This window comes from Strix aluco, chromosome 12 (genome assembly GCF_031877795.1).
Source record: "Strix aluco isolate bStrAlu1 chromosome 12, bStrAlu1.hap1, whole genome shotgun sequence".
In the NCBI taxonomy this organism is placed as follows: domain Eukaryota; kingdom Metazoa; phylum Chordata; class Aves; order Strigiformes; family Strigidae; genus Strix; species Strix aluco.
Window position 1 is genome coordinate 22,299,673 of NC_133942.1, and position 19,619 is coordinate 22,319,291.

General features: G+C 41.8%; 1 protein-coding gene across 7 annotated transcripts in view; it reads right to left on the reverse strand.

Annotated features, from left to right (window-relative positions):
* The window catches only part of PDE8A (phosphodiesterase 8A), a 131,473-nt gene that overhangs the window by 69,826 nt on the left and 42,028 nt on the right, over window positions 1-19,619 (reverse strand). The window contains exon 2 of one of the 7 annotated variants that reach the window (XM_074836974.1): window positions 1,062-1,368. The exons of the other annotated variants lie outside the window; for them this stretch is intronic. Coding sequence (XP_074693075.1) covers window positions 1,062-1,103 — 42 coding nt within the window. The 5' untranslated portion in view covers window positions 1,104-1,368. The remainder of the gene's footprint in view (window positions 1-1,061; window positions 1,369-19,619) is intronic. 7 annotated transcript variants of the gene reach the window in all.

Consider the following 19,619-nt stretch of genomic DNA (forward strand, 5'->3'; position numbering starts at 1 on the left):
GATTGCCAGTGCATCATATGACACAGGCTTGTGTAGTCCTCTGGCCAGGGCTAAAATCCTTCATTACTACCATTACCTCCACAGTTAGTTAATCCTGGAAACTACAAGAGAGTTGCTTAAATTCTAAAGAAAAAGGGAAGAAAGAAGGTGTGCCTGTTTTTCAGCCAGTTGGGAGGAAAAGTGATCCCAGAGACACCACACATAGTGTAAAATGCTCCACTCATTCCTACTCCATATAGAGTTCCCAAATGTACTGAAGGGGGAATGGGACTGAGTCAAGCATTGAAAGAAGACTTCAGAAATTACCTCCAGTTCTGGGTGATTCCCATTTTGAGAGCCTCAGGTGACACTCCTACAGTTGATACTCAAATGGCTGCAAATTCACTGTTTATGTTCTTACCTGGCCAGGCAGTGTGATTCTCACTTTCACTGTTCCTCACACATGGCACTACACACCCAGTGAGAATCTGTTAGATCTGCTCTGGCAAAGCAAAGAAAAACTCAGACCACGAGTTCCCTTTCTACATGCCAATATAAAGCAAGGCAGAAAAGTCTGCCTTGCTTTACATCTGCTCAACTCAGCTAGCTCTCCTTAACACTGCAATGACAAAATTTATCTTAATGAAAAATTCCACGTAAATGAAAGAATTCGGCATCAACCTTCAGCACAAAAAGCTTCATTTTGTTCTGTTTACAAGTTCTATAAAGCCCAGTTGAAAGCCAGCTTCCGAGTTCATGTAAAGGCACTCAAACGACATTTCAAAGCTAAAACAGACACACAGTGCAGTCAGCATGCTCAATGAGAACAGGATAATTCAGCACCTATATAAACCTTAAAGTATTTCTAGGTTTAAAAAAAAAAAAAAAATCATTAAAGTTCCTCTTCAAAATCACCTCATCCACCCTGGAGTTCATGCCACATGAAAGTCTCACCTTATTCCCTCTTAACTTTCATTCAAAGTGCCTTACTGCAGGTTTAGAAGCTCTTCCATCAGCACACAGTTTTGAAAATTGTAGTAATTACCTTCAACTGAGATTGTATATAGTAATCTGCTTGTTACCTTTTTTGTTACAGTGTCCCACTGTGAACATATCAGCTGCATGAGGTATTGTAGCTCTCCTTCCCATTTCAGGCATTTGCAGTTTTATCAGCTTTTGAAGAAGTTGGGCTGGGTTTTGGTAGTGAAGCAGGAGAGAAACTGACTTTCAAGGACTCCCAGTGTGAAAACATGTCGAACTTTTTGTCAGTAAAAGTCTAGTCAGGGATGTGGTCACTTAAGGTCTTCAAAAGATGTAGTTACAAAACCTCTCTGTTCACTTTTAGGGTTCTTGTGTTCTTTTCCAATAGCTGTTCAGATGGTTCAGTATCTGGACCATAAAGCAGATAAGATATTTGGCAAGAATACCCATAAATGCTATTCCTTTTTTGTAAGTACATTGATCTGATCACATTAACCTTATCAAGCAGTGATGCTGGATCAAAGGCATACATTTGCTCACAGCACAAAACTACCTAAGCCTTATTTTACTATGGAACAAAGATGTCAGTGGTATAAACATTCTTCTTCACTTGTCAAGCAAGGTTAAAGGCAGATCTCCATGGCATTGAGTCACTTAGACCCTGGCCAATTAAGAGAGGAACCTTTCTGTTCCTAATCTTTATTTTCTGGCTGCAGATGCTTCGAGGCTGAAGCCTCTGGGAGACCCAGAAGCAGCATCCATCTCCATGGGGCATGGCTTCTGCCAGTGTCTCAGCAGGCCACTTTCAACTGCACAGTTCAGCAGCCCTGGACCCACATGCCACTAAAGCCTCAGCATCTTCTTCTCCCCCCTCCTTCTGGACAGATGAAAGTCCTGGTGACAGGCCCACTCAAGCTCCAACTACACAGATGGGAACTCCTTCCCTTAGCTGTTAATCCACCTCAACATCCCCTGGTTACTTGCATTGACTCATTCTTTTGTTCTTCTCCGAAAAATGATTGCCTACAAACTCCTGTAACCGGGTCACAACTTCCCATCTGGCAGAAAAGCAAAGCGTCTTTCCGGCACAGGTATAGGTAGTGCTGATCTTTCTGTCTGCCTGAAGTTTTGAGCAACCCAGTCTTCTCAGTGACTTCAGTCAAAATAAATCTGCCTGGTTAGCTTCAGTCTCTGCTGTCCTATTTTACAACAGACGCTACCCAGCCTAAAGCAGTGTGCCATCCAAATGGCAAGTACCTTCAGGAGAAAAAACAGGTTTTCCAGTTTAAGGCTGAAAACTAATTTAGAGAAGAACATAAAAATTCCTTCTCTTGAAGCATAAGGAACAAAACACAGTTGATAGGATGCAAAGAAAGCTTCAAAGGGTTCACAACTCTTCTTTGGCCATGAACACGCATCCAATTAATGATCTCTGGCAAAATATAGCTTAAACACCACAATGCAGTTTTACAAAGATTATTATGTTGTTGTTTGGCAAAGCTTTTAACTGACTGTTAGATTCTTTTTAATGAGTAGGAAGTAAGGGGGAGTTTGCTACTGAATTTTACTTTGAAAGACATTTTTCTTCACACATTGGTATGTTTAATTGGCACACAGCACTCAGCGCAAATGCATGCACACAGCAATGTACACCTTTCCCATCAACAGCTGCAGTTATCCCAGTGCATATGATCATAAATTTCCAGAAAAAAAGGGCACAAGCAGGACAGGAAGGAGACAATCATAAGATGCAGGGCCCAGCTCTGAAACTAGGCGATAAGATCAATAGCCTAGTGAGGTCTGCCAAGAAGGGGAAAGCAAAAGGTAATGGATCACAGATTGGGGGGGGGGGGGGGGGGGGGGGGGGAATATATAAAAGCAAGAAAGGAAAGCTTCAGACTGGTCCCTTTCTAACCTAGTCATAACCAGATCGAAGTCCACCTTGCCAGGCCAGGGGAGCAAGGGGAGGAGACTGACACTACTGCAAGGCAAGTCAGGAGCTCAAACATCCACGGACCTTAGAACCACTTGCAAAATCCTTTAGTGCTGCAAACCCTATTTACTATACTGAGAAGCATGATCTTTGAACCTATTCACACCTTGTCTAGTCTTACTGCAATCAGTGCCAGGACTGACTTGCCATTCTCGGTGTGTGTCCATGCCCACAGTGTGAAGTGGTGCATCTGCTAGCACAGATGTCTCCCTTCCCCTCTCCCTGCCTGTGCTTTTTCAACTCAGCTTTGAATTGTTCACACTGGGAAACAACAAATACACAAACCCAAACCTCCCCTTGAAGGAGATTACTTATTCTCTTTCTAAGGAGACCCAAGAGTATGAAACAGAAGGAATTGATGCTGTGAAGGATCAGTCCTCTTAAGAAAGCAGGCAGGAGCAGACAGACCCGGAGGGCTCCTGTCCCTGCTCCTGCAGACCTTGCTCTCCACAGGGCAAGTGAGGGTTAGGTTCTGCTGTGGGACAGGGAAAACTCAGGCACTGTGCCCTGGGGTACGATAGTTCATGGGGAGACAAAGAGGAAATGCTTCAGGAGAGCTCGGTCAGCAGGGTCAGGGCAGCAGAGGAAGCAAGCATTCCTCCTGCTCACTGTTTGCCATACTTTTATTTCCCCTTTTCCTCGCTGTCTGCCTTTTCTCTCCTTCCTGCCTCATAGTTAAGTGGTTTTGCTCTTTTCATTTTCTCCTCCCTCACTCTCACAGTCTTATCTCCCCCTGCACTTCCAGCCCTATTTATTAATTCCCCGTCTCAATAATCCACTTGTCCTCGTTTCCATTAAGCAAAGATGGATGGAGGCCCCAGCCAGACCAGTAACGCCCTCAGCAGCCAGTGGCAGAGGGCTGTGAGCCTGTCCTACGGCCACCCACGGCTTGGTGCCATCCAAGTCCCTGTGGCAAGGGAGACAGTGCAGCACCTGCCTGTCCCCACCACCCTGTGCAGCCAGCTGTGGCACAGGGAAGTGGCTGCTCTCCCATAAACCTGGTGTATTTCACTACTTTAACATTTTGCATGCCTTTGTTTCTCAGCTCCATCACTACAGCCAGGGATCACCCTCAGTCACCCCCTCTCCTTCCCATGGATTTTTCGGTACCCGGGGCAGAGCCCAGGCAGGAGGATCAAGTGGGGATTTCCCTTCCTTTTCAGTGGAGCCTGCTCCCCCTTCCTGACCCATGGCCAGTGACGCTGACAGACACGTCAGAGACCTGTCATCCCCTCCAGTGCAGCTGCCCTGCAGCTCGTAATCCCTGTCCCTGACAGCACATAAAGTCTCCCTCCATCCCTCCTCCTGTGCCGGTTTAGCTGCATGCGCTGACCAACGTAAAACTTACAATCTCTACGTCAGTGGACTGTAATTCCCTTAACCTATAAAAGACCACAATATTTGTGCCCTCTTTAAGCTCAAAACTGAAATCTTCCTCTGTGAATGCTTCTATGGCTCATTATCAAGACCAAGGTTTGTTTTGTGAAAAAGATTATTTTTTACTTACTCTCAGACAAAACTAAAATCCTGAAAGAGTTGACTCTGAAGAAGTCTTTGGTAAACATGACCTCTGGATACGGCAGAACATAGACTTTTCCAGTTTCCTCCATACATACAAGGCATCTGCCCCGCAGGACATCAAAGAAAGCCACCAGGATGATAGGAATCTTTACTTTGGCAGAAAATGGCACATAGCATATAAACAACATGCAGACTAAGATGGGAGTTGGCCTGCTGGGGTTAAGTGTGCTATCCATGACTCCCATGCATGGCTGTGTGATAGCTTGATTTTGATTGTTAACTTTGCCTCATTTTTATGGATTTATTTAGAAAATTCCATAAAGCAATAAAGAACTAAATACCTAAGGGACCTGAAGAAAATTGCACAACACAGAATGCCTCATTTACACCACACATTCAGACTCCTGCTGTCTACTATATATGACTTGTTGTTAAACCATAGAGATTCTGAAAACTTCTGCTCTGATATTTAATTTGTCCGACAGCGCCTGTTTTGCTGACCTCTGGGGCTCCCTGCAAGGCCTGTTTTCCCAGACTCTCAGAGGGGTGGACTGGGCTGGCTTGAATGAGGAGTGTCACATTTACTGCGGGCTGGGAAAAGATGAGGGCTCTGCTTAGCGCTGACATGTGTCAACTTTAAACCTGTAATAAGTGCATTTTTAGAAACAGAATCGTCTGTGCGCTTTTGTCTGGAACTGACTGCATTGTGTCGCCTGGATGGAGGAGGCACAAGAAGATTGTGAGGTCACATAAAACCGGATTATGACAGTGAATCAACAGGGAGTTAGGAATAAGCTAATTAGAAAGGAAGAATCTGCGTGTAAACGCACGTTTTGCTAATCAGTGATTATGGGAAAGAAAGCATCAAGAAAATACATGGCAGCTGATCAGGATTTTAACACGATACTAAAGAGACAGAAAGACTCTTCCCCTCAAGGACAAGCAAGCATAAAAGCAGCAGGTATGGTTGATAAGAACAGCCCCGTCCCACTGTGCTGCATATGTCCTTCACATGAACAGCATGGCTGGGCTCATCTGAAGTTCAGGAGAGATGACAGACCTCAGTCACCTCAGACCCACAGAACAGCCACCATCGTGGCAAGAGCCCTCAGAAATCTGCATGATTTCAGATGCAATTCCCGTAAGAGGACACTGCCCCATTGCACAGATGTGACTTCACATTCATAAGGGATAACTCTTGGGGAGAGTTAGGGATCCACCAAAAGCTCCAGAGAGCCACTGGCACCATGAATTCCTGAGCAGACCACACTGACACATTAAAGACAAAGAGGAAAAGGATTATATCTCTGCACAAATATCCCAGCCAGGGAGCTCCACCCAGATTTCCCTGCAAGTCTTCTGACATCCATGGTGTTTATACACTGGCTTTGGCTTTTTCCACAAGGCTACCAAGTTTTCCCCTCAGGCGGAGAGTGTCTTTGAAGTGGTATACAATAAACTGTGCAAAATTGTCCTTTTTTTTCATTTTTTAATGAGTAAGGACAATAGATCCTTAAAGCACAGTATTAGATCTTAAAAAAAAAAAATCATTCCATGCTACAAAAGGAGGCTTCTTAGCGTGCAGAGCAGCTCTAATAGCGTGTTCCTGCACATAACAAAACCTGAAGCACAGGTGAAAAACAACAGAGCTAGCATGCAATATAATTAAGCAATAGTAAAATTTAGCACTGGTGAAAGCAGTAAAAACTTTTAAATTGACATTTAACACTAAGTAGCTGAAGTTACCTCCCTAAACTAGAATCAAAGCATACAGTTGCAGGGCTCGTATTGCAATAACAAGAATTGTCCCAAGAGAAGATGCAGACTCCTGGCTTTGTACCATTCACAACCCACTTGTGCAGTGTTCTTACGGTTTACAGCGTCAGCCGAGACCCAGGAGTATACTCACTCGAGGGGCCATCTGTTATCCTCTGCACAACAATCACTATTAACTCATTGTCACTGGGAAATCATTTACTTAATAATATATTGAGTTAGCTGTTCTTCCTGCAGAAGAAAGCTGTTCCATAAACATAAGGACGTATTTCCAAACTTCAGCATTCAACACTTGCTTCCCTGCCTATTCCAGATTTTTCATTTTTAAAAATCTCTTCTTGTGATATAGACTTTTATGAAGAAACAGTTTATTCAATAGTTTGCTTATGGTCTTGAATAGCCCTGATCAATAAAGAGATCAAATTAGTGTTTCCCAAACTATTTCTCAAAGTGGAGGAGGAAAATAAAAATGTACCCATGCCATTCCAATGCCTGGGGAAAACTGCCTTCATTTTAATGGCAGAGATTTACTACCCACCCCCCCCCCCATAAGGTTATTTGCTCATGGCATGCTTTTTACAGACTGGGGCCCTTGATCCTGCAAGCACTTGTGCACCAAGTAGCACACTTTATCTCAGCAGGACTCATTCAGAGATACAAATCTTCAGAAATCAGGGCTGTAACTATATTTCTGAACGCCGCTTAAGTATAAAGACTGTAAAAACAAAAAGACACAGTGTCAACAAAACCTCAAGGTACAGCAGCTCCCTGGCTGTTGACTGAACTACATATCTCTAAAGGACTATAAATGATGCAATCGTGACATTTCCATTACTTTACGGCAGCACTTATAACTGGAAGGACATGGTGGCACAACCAGATTTAGCGTAAGCCATGTTCCTCAGCACCCCTTTAAAAAACAAAACAAAGCCAAATAAACAAATCGAGACAAAATAATAATCTGAGCTGACTTTGCAGTATTTGACTTGCTTTCAAAACCATTTTGTGTTTTTAGAAAATACTGTGGGTTCTGTACTCTCTGTGGTATTTCCAGCGGACACAGCTCTTCCTGTGGTATTAGACCTGGCACTGCCACAAGAACTTTGCCCCTGATTGTCTCAATGAAAACACCACAAAAAGGAACACTTTCCACGACTGGCTGAAAACATCTAAAATACACGTATGTAGAGGGATACATTTATATATATAATCGGCAAGGGGAAAAAGAAGAGAAAAATTTGGGAAACAGATGAAAATGCAATGAATTACTTTACCAAAAGAAGGAAAAAAGACAACAAGGATTTGGGGAAGGATTTTTGTTTGTTTGTTTGTTTTTTTGAGAGATTCCAGTCAGGCTCAAAAGCTTTGCTCATTTTTAGCTGGTGGATTTGAGCCAGAGCCTTTCCTTGGCTCTGACTCAACTCTACTCTATAGCTTTGATTCACTGAAATCTCAGACTCAGCTGGGGGAAGGGAGACATGTCGGTGCTGCTCTTAGAAGGGGCAAGCAGGAATCAGAGGCACTGGCTCACCCACCCCCGGCAGTGGCGTGGGGTCCCTTGTTCCTGGAACCCACTCAACTATCCTTCTTTCCAGACAGAGTTACTGGATCATCTAGCCTCACCAGGCCTTTTTTGATGTGTGAAAGCGGAGTCGAAGAGAATGAGCCAGATTATATATAGATTATTACACGGGTTTCAAATGGGTTCCAATAATGTCACACTCCTCTGGGTGCTGGTGAGGATGCCCTGCAGCCATGAGGCACATACCTTCCATACACTGGCAGGGAGCAGGGTACCCGCACACATTTCCAGACTAGAGGTTGGCTTTTTCTGTCAAGTACAAAACGGTGCTTGGCAGCACCAAGTCCCCGGCACAGCCCTGGCAAAATGCCCCAACCCTCCCCAAGAGGGGCCAGCTCCATGGATGAGTGGGTCTTTTTTTCACCACGTGTGTTCATGTATTCAGCCATGGCTCTCCATTGAGGCTCCCAGCACAAAACCAGCAAAGCGGTGACCTGGCAACTCCTCTGAGGCCACTGGCTTATTATACATTACTCTAACAAGCCAGGAGGTGACACTGACTTTGCAGCACCATCGGATCTAAACTGATTATCTAAAGTTTGCAGCTTTTATTCAACCATTTAGTTATCCAAGTCACACAATTCCCTCTGTGAGCTCCAAAAAAAAAAAACCATTATAGAGAAAGAAAATTGTAAAGGGAAGCAGGTCAGGCTTAGACAGACACACACCCTCTGAGGCACATGGCAGGGAGGTGAGGAGAGACACACAGCTAATTGCAAATTGCTGCCATTGCCATATTAGTCATGCAATGTAAACGCTGTCAAGTAACAAGTTTTATGGGAACAGACTCTGATTTCTCTAACAACGCCAGAAAGTGGCATTGTGGCTAAAGGCTGTAAATTAAGCATTATCAGGGCTGATAGAAATGTGCCAGGTTCTGTCAGCTGTACCTAGCAGGGCAAATGGGCTGTAATTAAGAAGACCAGGCTAGTTCTGCAAGTATGGCCGACTGATGCTTGGGATGCCATGGAGGAAAGAGAGCAGGAGGCAAAGAGACACACCTCAGTGGTCACAGCACACATGTACAGTCTCAGCCCCACTGCTTGCAGGAGCCCTGGAGAGCTCTTCCTCCAGGTGAGAGTAACCAAAACGTAACACTGCTTTGCCAAGTATTTTCCTCATTTTGGTGCAAACAGAATCCACAGTTATTAACCACATGGAGATTTTTCTCTTCATTGATACTTCAATGATACTCTTCATTAAGGAAACCTCTTGTCCTCCCTCATGCCCCAGTGCTGCATAAAAAGGGTAAAGGTACAAGCTATGGGCATCAGGCATGCCTTACTTCCTTCAATGGAAGTAATAGTGATTTTTTTCAGATTCATTTCATTTCTGACTGCATAAGCAGCTGAGCTAGCTCCATTTTGGTGTGCTCTGCAGTAATTAGTATCATGACTCCAGAAGGCCAATTTAAACCTTCTCAGTCAAAAAGTCTTGAAGAAGATACAAGACAGATATTCTGCTTTCTGGTATTTATCCTCATCCAAAACGAATCTATTCTTAACACTAAGCCGTGTGGTAATGGCAAAGAAATACAGACCCTTTCACCCCAAGCAAGGGATTTCATCAGAGTAAGTATTACCCCTGAACATACAGTAAACTCGTTTTTGCATTGCTGTACAGTTCCTTTCCCAGACCCCCCAGCCAGGCTCCTTTCTCTAGTTTTAAGCCAGCAGTACACAGCCATCCCACTCTGGCAGATGAAAAAGTTTTCAGAAGTGTCTGTGTAAAACACCAGCCAGTAAAAATAGATTCTAACAAGCAAAAAATGCAACATTGAGATTAGAGAGTTGCAAAACGTTGAGAGACCATCACTCCAGAGGGGTAGCTAAGCAACAACTGCTTTGTTTTGAAATCTATATGAGGAGTAAAAATACCACCAAGCACAGAGTCAGCCCAGAAAAAATATTCCCTCCTCTGATGAAAAGCTGGGGCAGTGTCAACTAGTCTAGTTGCATGCAGGCGTGAAAAAGTATCATCTTTGTTTAAACCTGCCATCTCAAAGCTTCTTTTAACAACCTTGTAACTGACTGTTCAGTGTCTCAGACAATAACAGGATGGCTTTATTGAGGTTTTTATTGATGGTTTTATTTGAAAACAATGTATTTAAGGTAGGTGTGCTATTCTTGAATAACCTGATAGTAAGTCTGAAAGCCTAGCATTCATTTGCTAACAGAAATAAAGCCTCCCTTGGAAGTGATAGGTGCTTATATGCACTGAGTGGCTTACCAAAGGCACAGAGGGTTAAATAACCTAATGAGCACTACATTACAACCCTATTAAACCAGGAAGTTCCAAATACCTGTCAAAAGGAACATCTGTCTGTTCCAAAGCCAAATTACTCTTAAATTCATGAAAAGCCAAAGTAAATCAGTCTCCAGGTAAATTCCCTTGGATGAACTCTAAAACCCAGGCTGAGATAGGATAAGATGCTCACAATCTCATACAACAAAGAAATGAAGAGCACTGTATAACTGTTGAAATGTTGTATTGAAAACTTGCCATTTCAAAGGACAGACTCTTTCCCAACAGTTAGCAAGTCCAAGACAAGGCAGTGGGCACCATCAGAGCAACAATCCTTGCTCCTTGAGCCTTGACCTCTTTAAATGTTGATTAGAATGACAAAGGACACAGGGAAAGTCTGCAGCTCTAAGCAAAAGCATGCTAAATCCTTGGCAGTCCAAGTAGGACTCATTTCTACTATTAAAAACAAATAGCAACAACTCAAAAGGAAGATGAATACCAAGAGATGAAGATCCTTTGTAGCTCGGAAGAAGTGACCAAGCAGTCTGCAAAGGCTGCTGCTGCTGTGCTAGCCTGATAGGACTCCTCTGCCATGCACCTACACGGCAGGTCGGAGGAGCCAAGATCTAGGGCAGTGAGCAGGCGACTGCCTGGAACGGCCACATCACCAGCCAGGAGCCACAGCACATCTGCTGCCATGCAGCAGCAAGAGCAAGTTCTCTTACAGAAGACTGAAACACTCAGCATAATACAACACACAGAGGAAAGTGGGTTTAGCCTACTAAACTGAAATTCCTGGATCTCTAGTGATGTTGAGTTACGTGACCAACACAGTTGATTTTGATGTAGCTTCATAATCAAATAATTACTAGGCTGAAATTTTCTAACTGAGCCAATACAGGGACAATCTTTATAAGCACATAAATACAGAGAGGTGACTCATAATTTCCCAAAGCATCCAAGCAAATTGCTCCTGCACAAGATGAGGATCACTGAAAATCCTAGTTGGTGCCCACATGCATTTTGGGAACCTGTCATAAACCTGTCCTCTAATCCCTCAAAGAGTAATGTTTGCTTTCAGACATTTACTGAAATCCTTTTTATCACTGGAATGTTTTGAATAACCCAATGTGATATAAGGATATCTGAAAACTGAATGAGCATACTACTTCTCCCACTTTCTTTGCCTTTTACATGGATGTATCTTTATCAGTATCACTGGAAGCAAAGAACCTGTCCCAACATCTATAAATAGTACCCTCCCTTTGCCATATGAGCAGAAAAATATTATGACATATTCTGTTCAATAAAAAACATTTTATTGAAATCACGGAATAAGGTTCCAATAGACTGACAAAGAACACTCCCTTCTATCCCAGTGCAGCATGAAATGTCGTCCCTGTCCTACCAAAGCAACAGCAAAAGGTTGGAGGCAGGACTCCTCCACAGGCAGGCACAGAGGACGTGCAGGCATTGCAGAGTGTTGCCCAATTGCTGGTAACTCCTGTGGTGTCCCTGGCATGACACCTTGCACACCAGTAGAGGTGAAGGTAGAAAACTCCATGAGTGAGCTCTAGAAGCCAGGAGGGAAATGTCTCTGAGGAGGAAAATTCTGAACAACCAGCTTCTGAACACACCCCTCTCTACACTCAAGCCCTTGGCAGGGATATACAGTGTGTAGTTTGGTTAAAGTAGGGTAGAAACTTCTCCTATTTCTAAGGCCCAGGTCTGTTCCTTACTGAGGTCAGACAGTGATGCCTCTGATTTCAAAAGGATTTGGACTGGATCCTAAGTGATTTATATCACACATATTTCTAAGTAATTCAGCCTGTCTTTAAGGAGGCAGAATCTACATTTCAACACCTTAAGAGGTCTTGCCATAATTGTTATTTTCCAGTGAAGACAAACCTTCTGTCCCCACAGCACAACAGACCGTCAAGTCATTGTTGTTGCTAATGTTGGTTAGACTGAAAGTAGTGGAAGAAGACACAGTTAAAATGAAATTACAATTTCATTGTGATGAGTCCAAACAAGCAGCCATTGGGGCTATGCCCTTCTCATTCCAACAGATGGAGACAGAGACCTTTGGGTTTAAGAACCAAGCCTCAATCTCAAAATCTATAAATTTAGATTATTACCCTAGTTTATCCATGCACATTTCCAAAAGCTTTAGACTCTCATGTAACTTTCTACCAGAGGAACAACAACAATAAGGGAAACAGAGCAGTTTACAGGATTATGTATAGAAATAAAATGGAAGAGTTTAAGAAAAAAGAAAATCTCTTTTCTTCCTCTCCTACACTAGATTACATCTAGTCACAGTCCAAAAAGCAGTATTGGGATGAGAAACAACAGACTTGTTTAAATTGTATTTAACCAACTTAAGTAATAATACTCTCTTGAGTTCTGGGAAAGTCTGATAGTTGCGAGGAAAAAACACAGGTCAAACATTTTCACTGTTTATCGTACTTTAAAGGTTTGGATGCTCTTTGTGCTTCATAACTGCTGACAAAGCAACTGAAGCCAGTGAGGGCTCTGAGGTACTCTGTACTTCAGAAGACCAAATCACATCCCCAGAATATGCTTGGTTCCCAAAAATAACCTTGGGAAGTTGTGTCTGTGCATTTCAGCAAACCATGGAAGTGTTGCATAGAAAATTACCTTCTTATGAACTCCAAGGAGAATATCTTTCTCAGCAATGCAGCATTCAGAAGAAACTGTTTGGGCCATGTAAGGCTACTGAACTCAAGATACCTTTCAAAATACATTTATCTGATATATTTGTTTAATACAGCCCCCTCTCCTTTTCCTGGGAATACAGAGCGAATGTACTATCATTTCAGCCGTGACATCTCCCCATCTCCATTCTGAAGTCATCTAAGCATTCTCTGAGGAGTTGCAATTCACTGTTATTGCAACATGCACTTTTTTTTCTCCAATATGCTCTTTATGCTTCCAGCTCGTAACATTCACTGTAGTAGCTGGCACTCTTTCCTCCCTCCAAGCTCAAGTGTTTCACCTTCAGGAAACATCCCAGCTCCTCTGGCCAACAGGATAAGAAACCTGAGTTGGTTTCTGTACTTGATTTTATTGAAACAACTGACAACACTGCCAAGTTTCTAGGCTAACCATTTGAATCTCTAATCTGGTACTGTACATACCATGTACTTCTCACCTATACAACCACCCGTACCATAAAGAAGCAAACAATAGAGACAATTCTCCTGGGATATATGTATTACTTTACCTTCTGAACATTTGCTTGATTTCATCTGAAAATGGCAGAGTTAATTAAAACAAACAAGCAAAAACTTGTTTTGACTATTTAAGTCAGGAGGACCCTGCTTAAAATCTGTTTGCCTTGAAGATAAAAGTAAAACTTACAGGTGTTTACCTTATCAGTTTTAAGAACAACTTGCAAAGCTAGACAATAAATTCAGTGTCTAAGTATGTTCTGTCTCTCTTTTCTCTTCAATAGCTCCAAGCTCTGCACTTAATTCTGCTAAAACTCTTCATTACTGCTTCACCATCTTGACTGTCCTAGCTTTTCTTTGTCCAGCTTCCTTACCTCCAGACTCTTTTCCTCCACTCAGCCCTAAAGTGAGCTGCTAAAAATCTTCCCTGAATTTCTCCAGTGGTTTCCTGTTATTGCTGCAAACTCAAAAATCTTCTTGCTCACCTACAGTTCTCTATATGTTTTTTACACCATCTACACCTTTGCTCCCCTCCAGCTCTTCCCATAGTATTGTCCCCGCTATTATCTTCCCAGCTTTCTATCTTTCCTTCACATCCAGAGCAGCTGCAGGTCAGTTTAGGCAAGACCTCTTTTTTTTTTCTTTTTGCTCTTTCCTCATTAACCACCAATACTCTAATTCTCCCCTAAAGTATTTCTTCATAGCTTGATTTTTGCCTCTCTCTACATTAACTTCTAACCTCTTCAAGCACAAGAATCCTATCTTGCTGTTTGCCTCCTGAGCATAATTTCAACAGTTCTTCATATGGAAGAAAAGGTTGGAACAAATAACCCAAATGCTGTAGGAGTTTCTTGAAGATAAATGTATTGAATCCAATGCGTGGTTCAAGTTTTACATTAGAACATACAAGCAGCTCAAAAGAAAAAGTAGAAGCTACTCTGTAAAGGCAACCACTAATGTAGTTACACAGTTACAAGAGCAAATTGTGTGTGCAGAAGATTTTATTTAATTGTAAGCAAATCAAAGGTGCACATCTCACATTTATTAGTTGGCATGACTGTGCTGTATTGTTTTGCTCAGGTGGAAATGGCACAGCTCTAGATGGGCCCAGGAGACAGCTCCACCTCCTGAACAAATCAGTGTTGTCACCCTTGAAGCTGACCATGTTACTGGGAAAAGAAAGGACATACTTTAATAGCTTCAGTGTAAAAGTAGTTCCTTATTTTCAATTTCTAACACTAGAGTGTTGTTTCGTTGTGGCAAATGTTACCCAATTTGATGCTCCATATTATGGAGTAACCACAGAAAACCAAAGCCATGGAAAATGGTCTGAGCAAGATTCATCATTATCATGAAGAGAGATACTTAGTCTGGAAGCTCACTCTATTGTCTCTCTCCAGCAGTTGTTAACCAGACTATGAATTCACTTGCAAGTCTTACTTCTGAAGGCATAGATGAAAACTGAAGCTGCAGAGGTTAATAAAAGCCAGGCTCTGTGCTTCACTAGGGACAGAACTACTGCAGTTGATAGAGAGATGACAGTTCACCCAGGCTGAGGCTTTGCCTTCAGAGATGTATATGAGCTTTTTTCTGCCCTTTATTTCATTCCAGAAGAAGTGTTGATTTAGGCAGATCGCTCAAAGCACAGTTGTCCCCTTTTAAAACTAGCATAAACTGCTGAAGGGACAGATCCAACAGGAAAACAATCAAAGCTGAGACTAAAACCATATGACCAATCCCCTGCCAAACAGAACCAGCAAAGATTATGCACAGCAACGCTGTAAAATGTGCAAGATAATAAGCATGACACAGCATGCTGAAGAACTAGCTGCAACGCATGAATAGGTTGTAATGTGCTAACTTCGAAAACCCCTCTAGAAGAATGAATCATAATCGGTTCCATGCAATCATTTATGTACAGAGACTACAGCAATATTAAGCTTTCATAAACCCTTTGAAAATATCTGGAAAGCAACCTGGGCAACATTTGACTAAGGCTAGAATCAGTAAGTAGTACTGAGCTGTCACACATGCACAATAAGACTAAAAATTTGCTCACAGACAACTTTCTAAAACGGTAACAAAGATCAAAACAAGCACATAGTATTTTAGACAAGGATAAATACATATCAAATTGTACACGTTCGGAACACAGATGTCCAAATTTGCCTGGTTTTTCCTAGCCATAGAATACCACACTGTTTCTGCACAGGAAAGAACAGATAGAAACAGCATTACACATGTCCGGAGGCCAAACGCTGTATGTTGAGGCCAGAAAGATAAAAGAGGAACCTCCATCCCTGCACTGCTCTCAACAGACCATCAGCCCCTGGCCTTCTCACAAACTTTAGAATGACAGCAAAATATAGACACAAACTGTCACCCCATACTGAAACACACCATCTCCCATGCAGACCATAATGTGGACACCCTCCAACACAGAAGTCATAGAATCATTTAGGTTGGAAAAGACCTTTAAGACCATCAAGTCCAACCATAGACCTAACACTGCAAGTCTACCACTAAACCACGTCCCTAAGTGCCATGTCTACACGTCTTTTAAATACCCCCAGTGATGGCACCTCAACTACTTTCCCGGGCAGCCTGTTCACGGACTCCAAACGTACCAGAGGTAGGCTAGGGCAGTGCGGACCCAAGGCAGAACCAGACTGCCCAGTCCTGAGCCCCGCTGCACCTTCAGCTTCCAAACCACTTACTGTCATACAAACGTGTCCCACAGACGCCAGGGGTACCAAATATATCCTCGTATCTTAGTGTAACACACACACCATGCCAACGATTAAGCAAGCATGAAGTGGAGCACGTTTGATTTTAGCAGTAACAGAAGTGAGCTTAAAAAAGTAAGAAAAAGAGTAGTCAGGGAGCTGACAAAGCCAGGGTTCAAATTCTTGGTCTACCACAGAGTTTTTGTGTGACCCCGGTTGAGTTGTTTATTCCTTGTATGCCTGAGCAATAGCTTCGTGGGTGGCACAAAGGAGAAATAAGTTAAAGACTGGGAGGTATTTGGATACAGGAATACTCAAGAGCTCTAGGACTGGCATATTTATACATACAGAAACCACTAGGAGATAATAACTCAGAAAGCAGTAAGTTACAAAATAATAAATGCATTAATCTTGACATCAAATGTGGAAAGTGTTAGGGGACACAAGAATTGTGATGATTTCCCTCCACTAATTACATGGTCCTAGAATTCAAGAGAAGGTATTTTCTTATAAATGTAACTTTGGGTTTTTTGTGAGGGATTACAGCTGTCTATAAAACCAATGAGCCTGTATGTTGTGTCCTGTCTGACCTGTAACAACTGGAAGTGGCTGCAGGATTGCAGTGTAAATCATGGTTGCTCCTGCAGATGTATCCAGCTTTATACAGACTGTCAAATGCTGCTGTAAAACTACAGAGCACGAGTTTAACTTGCTTCTTAATGGAAATACTAGCCAGCTTGTATAACCTCTGTCCAGCAGTTAACAAGAGACCATCATTAACTGGAGAGAATACAAGTCTCATCTGAGACCTCAACAGCTTTTCTTGGGACATTTCAGTTGAAAAAGCAAGACAGATATATTTTACAAATACATACCAAGGGTTTTAACTTTCCACAGCTTTTCTTTTAAATGACCAAAATATTTGTTTGACAGTTACTTTTTAAATGTGAGAGAGATTTTGAGTTTAAATACTGTAACTTGCCATAGCACAAACAAACCATAAATAACTTGTTTAAAAAGTAAATTCTAACTGAAAAGGGGAACGTTTTTACTTTGAAGTGCATTTCCTTTCACTCCTCCCATTAGGCTGATAGGGCAGTTTTAAAAGAAAAATCACACCAGAGAAAAATAGTGTGTGAGTAACTTTTGCACCTTGCAAAACAGTTAAAGGTTTTTCTGTTAAAATGTATACTGTAGTGCTAAAGGAAAGGATATTTTCCTTGATATCTTCATCTTTGCTCTTAAGCCAAAGGAACATGATGTTAAATTCTGCACAAATATAGCACAAACCACAGTCCTTTGTGCGTGTTCTTGAACTGTTTCAAGAAGCCCTAGAGATATCACACATTATCCCATGATTCAAAGCTTTAACCTTGAGGGAAAATACACAAAACAGCTTCAGATTTTTTCCAACTCAATACAGCATTGTAAATACTATAACAGCTATTTGATAAACACAATAGAAGGGCCTTTAAAGTGAATACATCTCGCTTGCCATGTTTATAGTAAACATCTCAGTAAAGACTGTTTTAAAATGCAAACATGATTAACTACTCCACTATTTTTACTGTTTCTACTTCTCTGTGTTGTCTGATTTCATCTGCTTTAAGAGAAATCCAGGCATATCTCCATTTTGAGGAACACAGTATCACTCTTGTTTACTAAAAAGATAATAGATCATTTCTAAAACTAAAACTTGGGTTTGATCATCTTCGCCTGATATAAAGAATATTTTAAACAAAATACACTTGTCCCAAGTACCTGAAATAAATCTAAGGGCTAATAAAGAGGAAAATCTCCTGTAGCACGAAGAAAGTGGGGTGTACACAAATGCACTCCCTCTGTGGTCATGCAACTCGTACCAGACAGTAAGGATTTATGTAAGTAGCAAATATTCCATAGCACACAACATCTTATTAATATTTAGTTTGCATTTAGCAGAATATCTGATTTAGTAACAAAGTTTCCACTATAAAACTATACTGAGATACTTGCAAATAGAATGTTAGAATATTTCTAGTCATGGTGCCTCACTTTTTATAAACAAGAGTCTTAAAAAATTAAAAAGGTCAAATATCTCCCCTCTTACTATAGTGCTTTCCAATTCAGTCTCATTGGTTAGAAAATATATTTGATTCTTCAGGAATCTTAAGGAACTTAAATTTGTCAATTTTCATTTCATCATCATTCACTCAGGCCAGAAACAGCAAAACAGCAAATTCCCTTTTCCTGCCTTATTCTGCAAATTAACTTTCAAAAGAATTACAGAAGTTGTGGTAAAGACACAACCATCATGTATTTGAAAAAATAAAACACAAAACAGTGGTAGTCTGACATCATCATTGCCATCGTATTTCAATGGAACTCTGAATTCTGTGGGACTACTGACACGGAGAGACACCTCTGTAAAATATTTTTAGACATCTGTTATTCCTGTAAATGTTGCAAATCAACCTAAAGTTTTAAGCTCTTTTTTGGCATGAGATATGGCAGCCAAAATATGGTAGCATGACAGTAACTTTTAAGAAACTCTTACCTCTGCATCGTTCTTTCGCTAGACCAAATAAACATCTACACTCCACATGAAGAGAAGCTGGTGATCTCAAAGAAAAGAGAAGACTTTTCTACCAGCCCCAAAGCCTGTCACAGCCAGTATGAAATCAGTGTTTTGAGGCCACAGTGCCGCAGCCTGCACACTCCAACCATGCTTAGCCACGTCCAGGCTGGAACAGGAGCAAACACTGTTTTGTTGCAAGTCTTCAGCAGATAAGAGATTCTGCTGTATGAGATACAGACCCTGCACTGGCAAGGAAGGATGGTTGCCTACAAAATTTTTTCTCCTGCAACATCAGTCTCCCACACCAGTTACATTCCAGCAAAACAAGGAAACTGCTAACCCATGTGTCAGCAGGCTGGTGAGTTTGGGGGAGGGAGGTGTAACTCAGGAGCAAAGATCTGGTATAATAACTTTGGCTCAACAGGACTAGGGAAGAAGCCTGCATAAATACATTACATTTCAGAGCAGGTCAGACATTGCAGAATCACAACCGTATTCATTTCCTCCTAGAAATATTAATAATTTACCATCTTTTCTAAAAAGCAGCACTTGGAGCTGCATGATTGCATTCTGAGCAAATTCTAGGTATTCATACAGTTGTTTGTTTTCCTTTGTCTCTTAGTTCAGTCCCGTGTTTCAGCCCCACTGGCCTTCTGTAAATCCCCAAAGATAGCTAGATGGAATGAAACCCAAGATTTTATTAAGCTACAAAAGAAAATAAATTATGCTGAAGCTTATGTGAATATTTAGAAATTTTTCCAAACACGAGGATAAATGTGCAGCTCTCGTGACGAGATACAGGAAAAAACAATTCCATTAAAGGGCCACATATGCCCAGAAAGAACATTCAGAAAGCGATGGGAAAAAAAATAAAGGGGATAACTTAATGTCAGGGCCTTAAATACTCCCTTGCCTGTTCACCAGGGACACGACAGAGCTTTCCTGGGAAGCAATGTCACCTTTTGCACAAATTGAAGTATTTCTGTCTCTCTCAGGTCCAAGCTATCTCCTTCTGGATTGTGCAGCCAACACAATCTTCAGTCACAAATGGTAACCAGATGCAGTG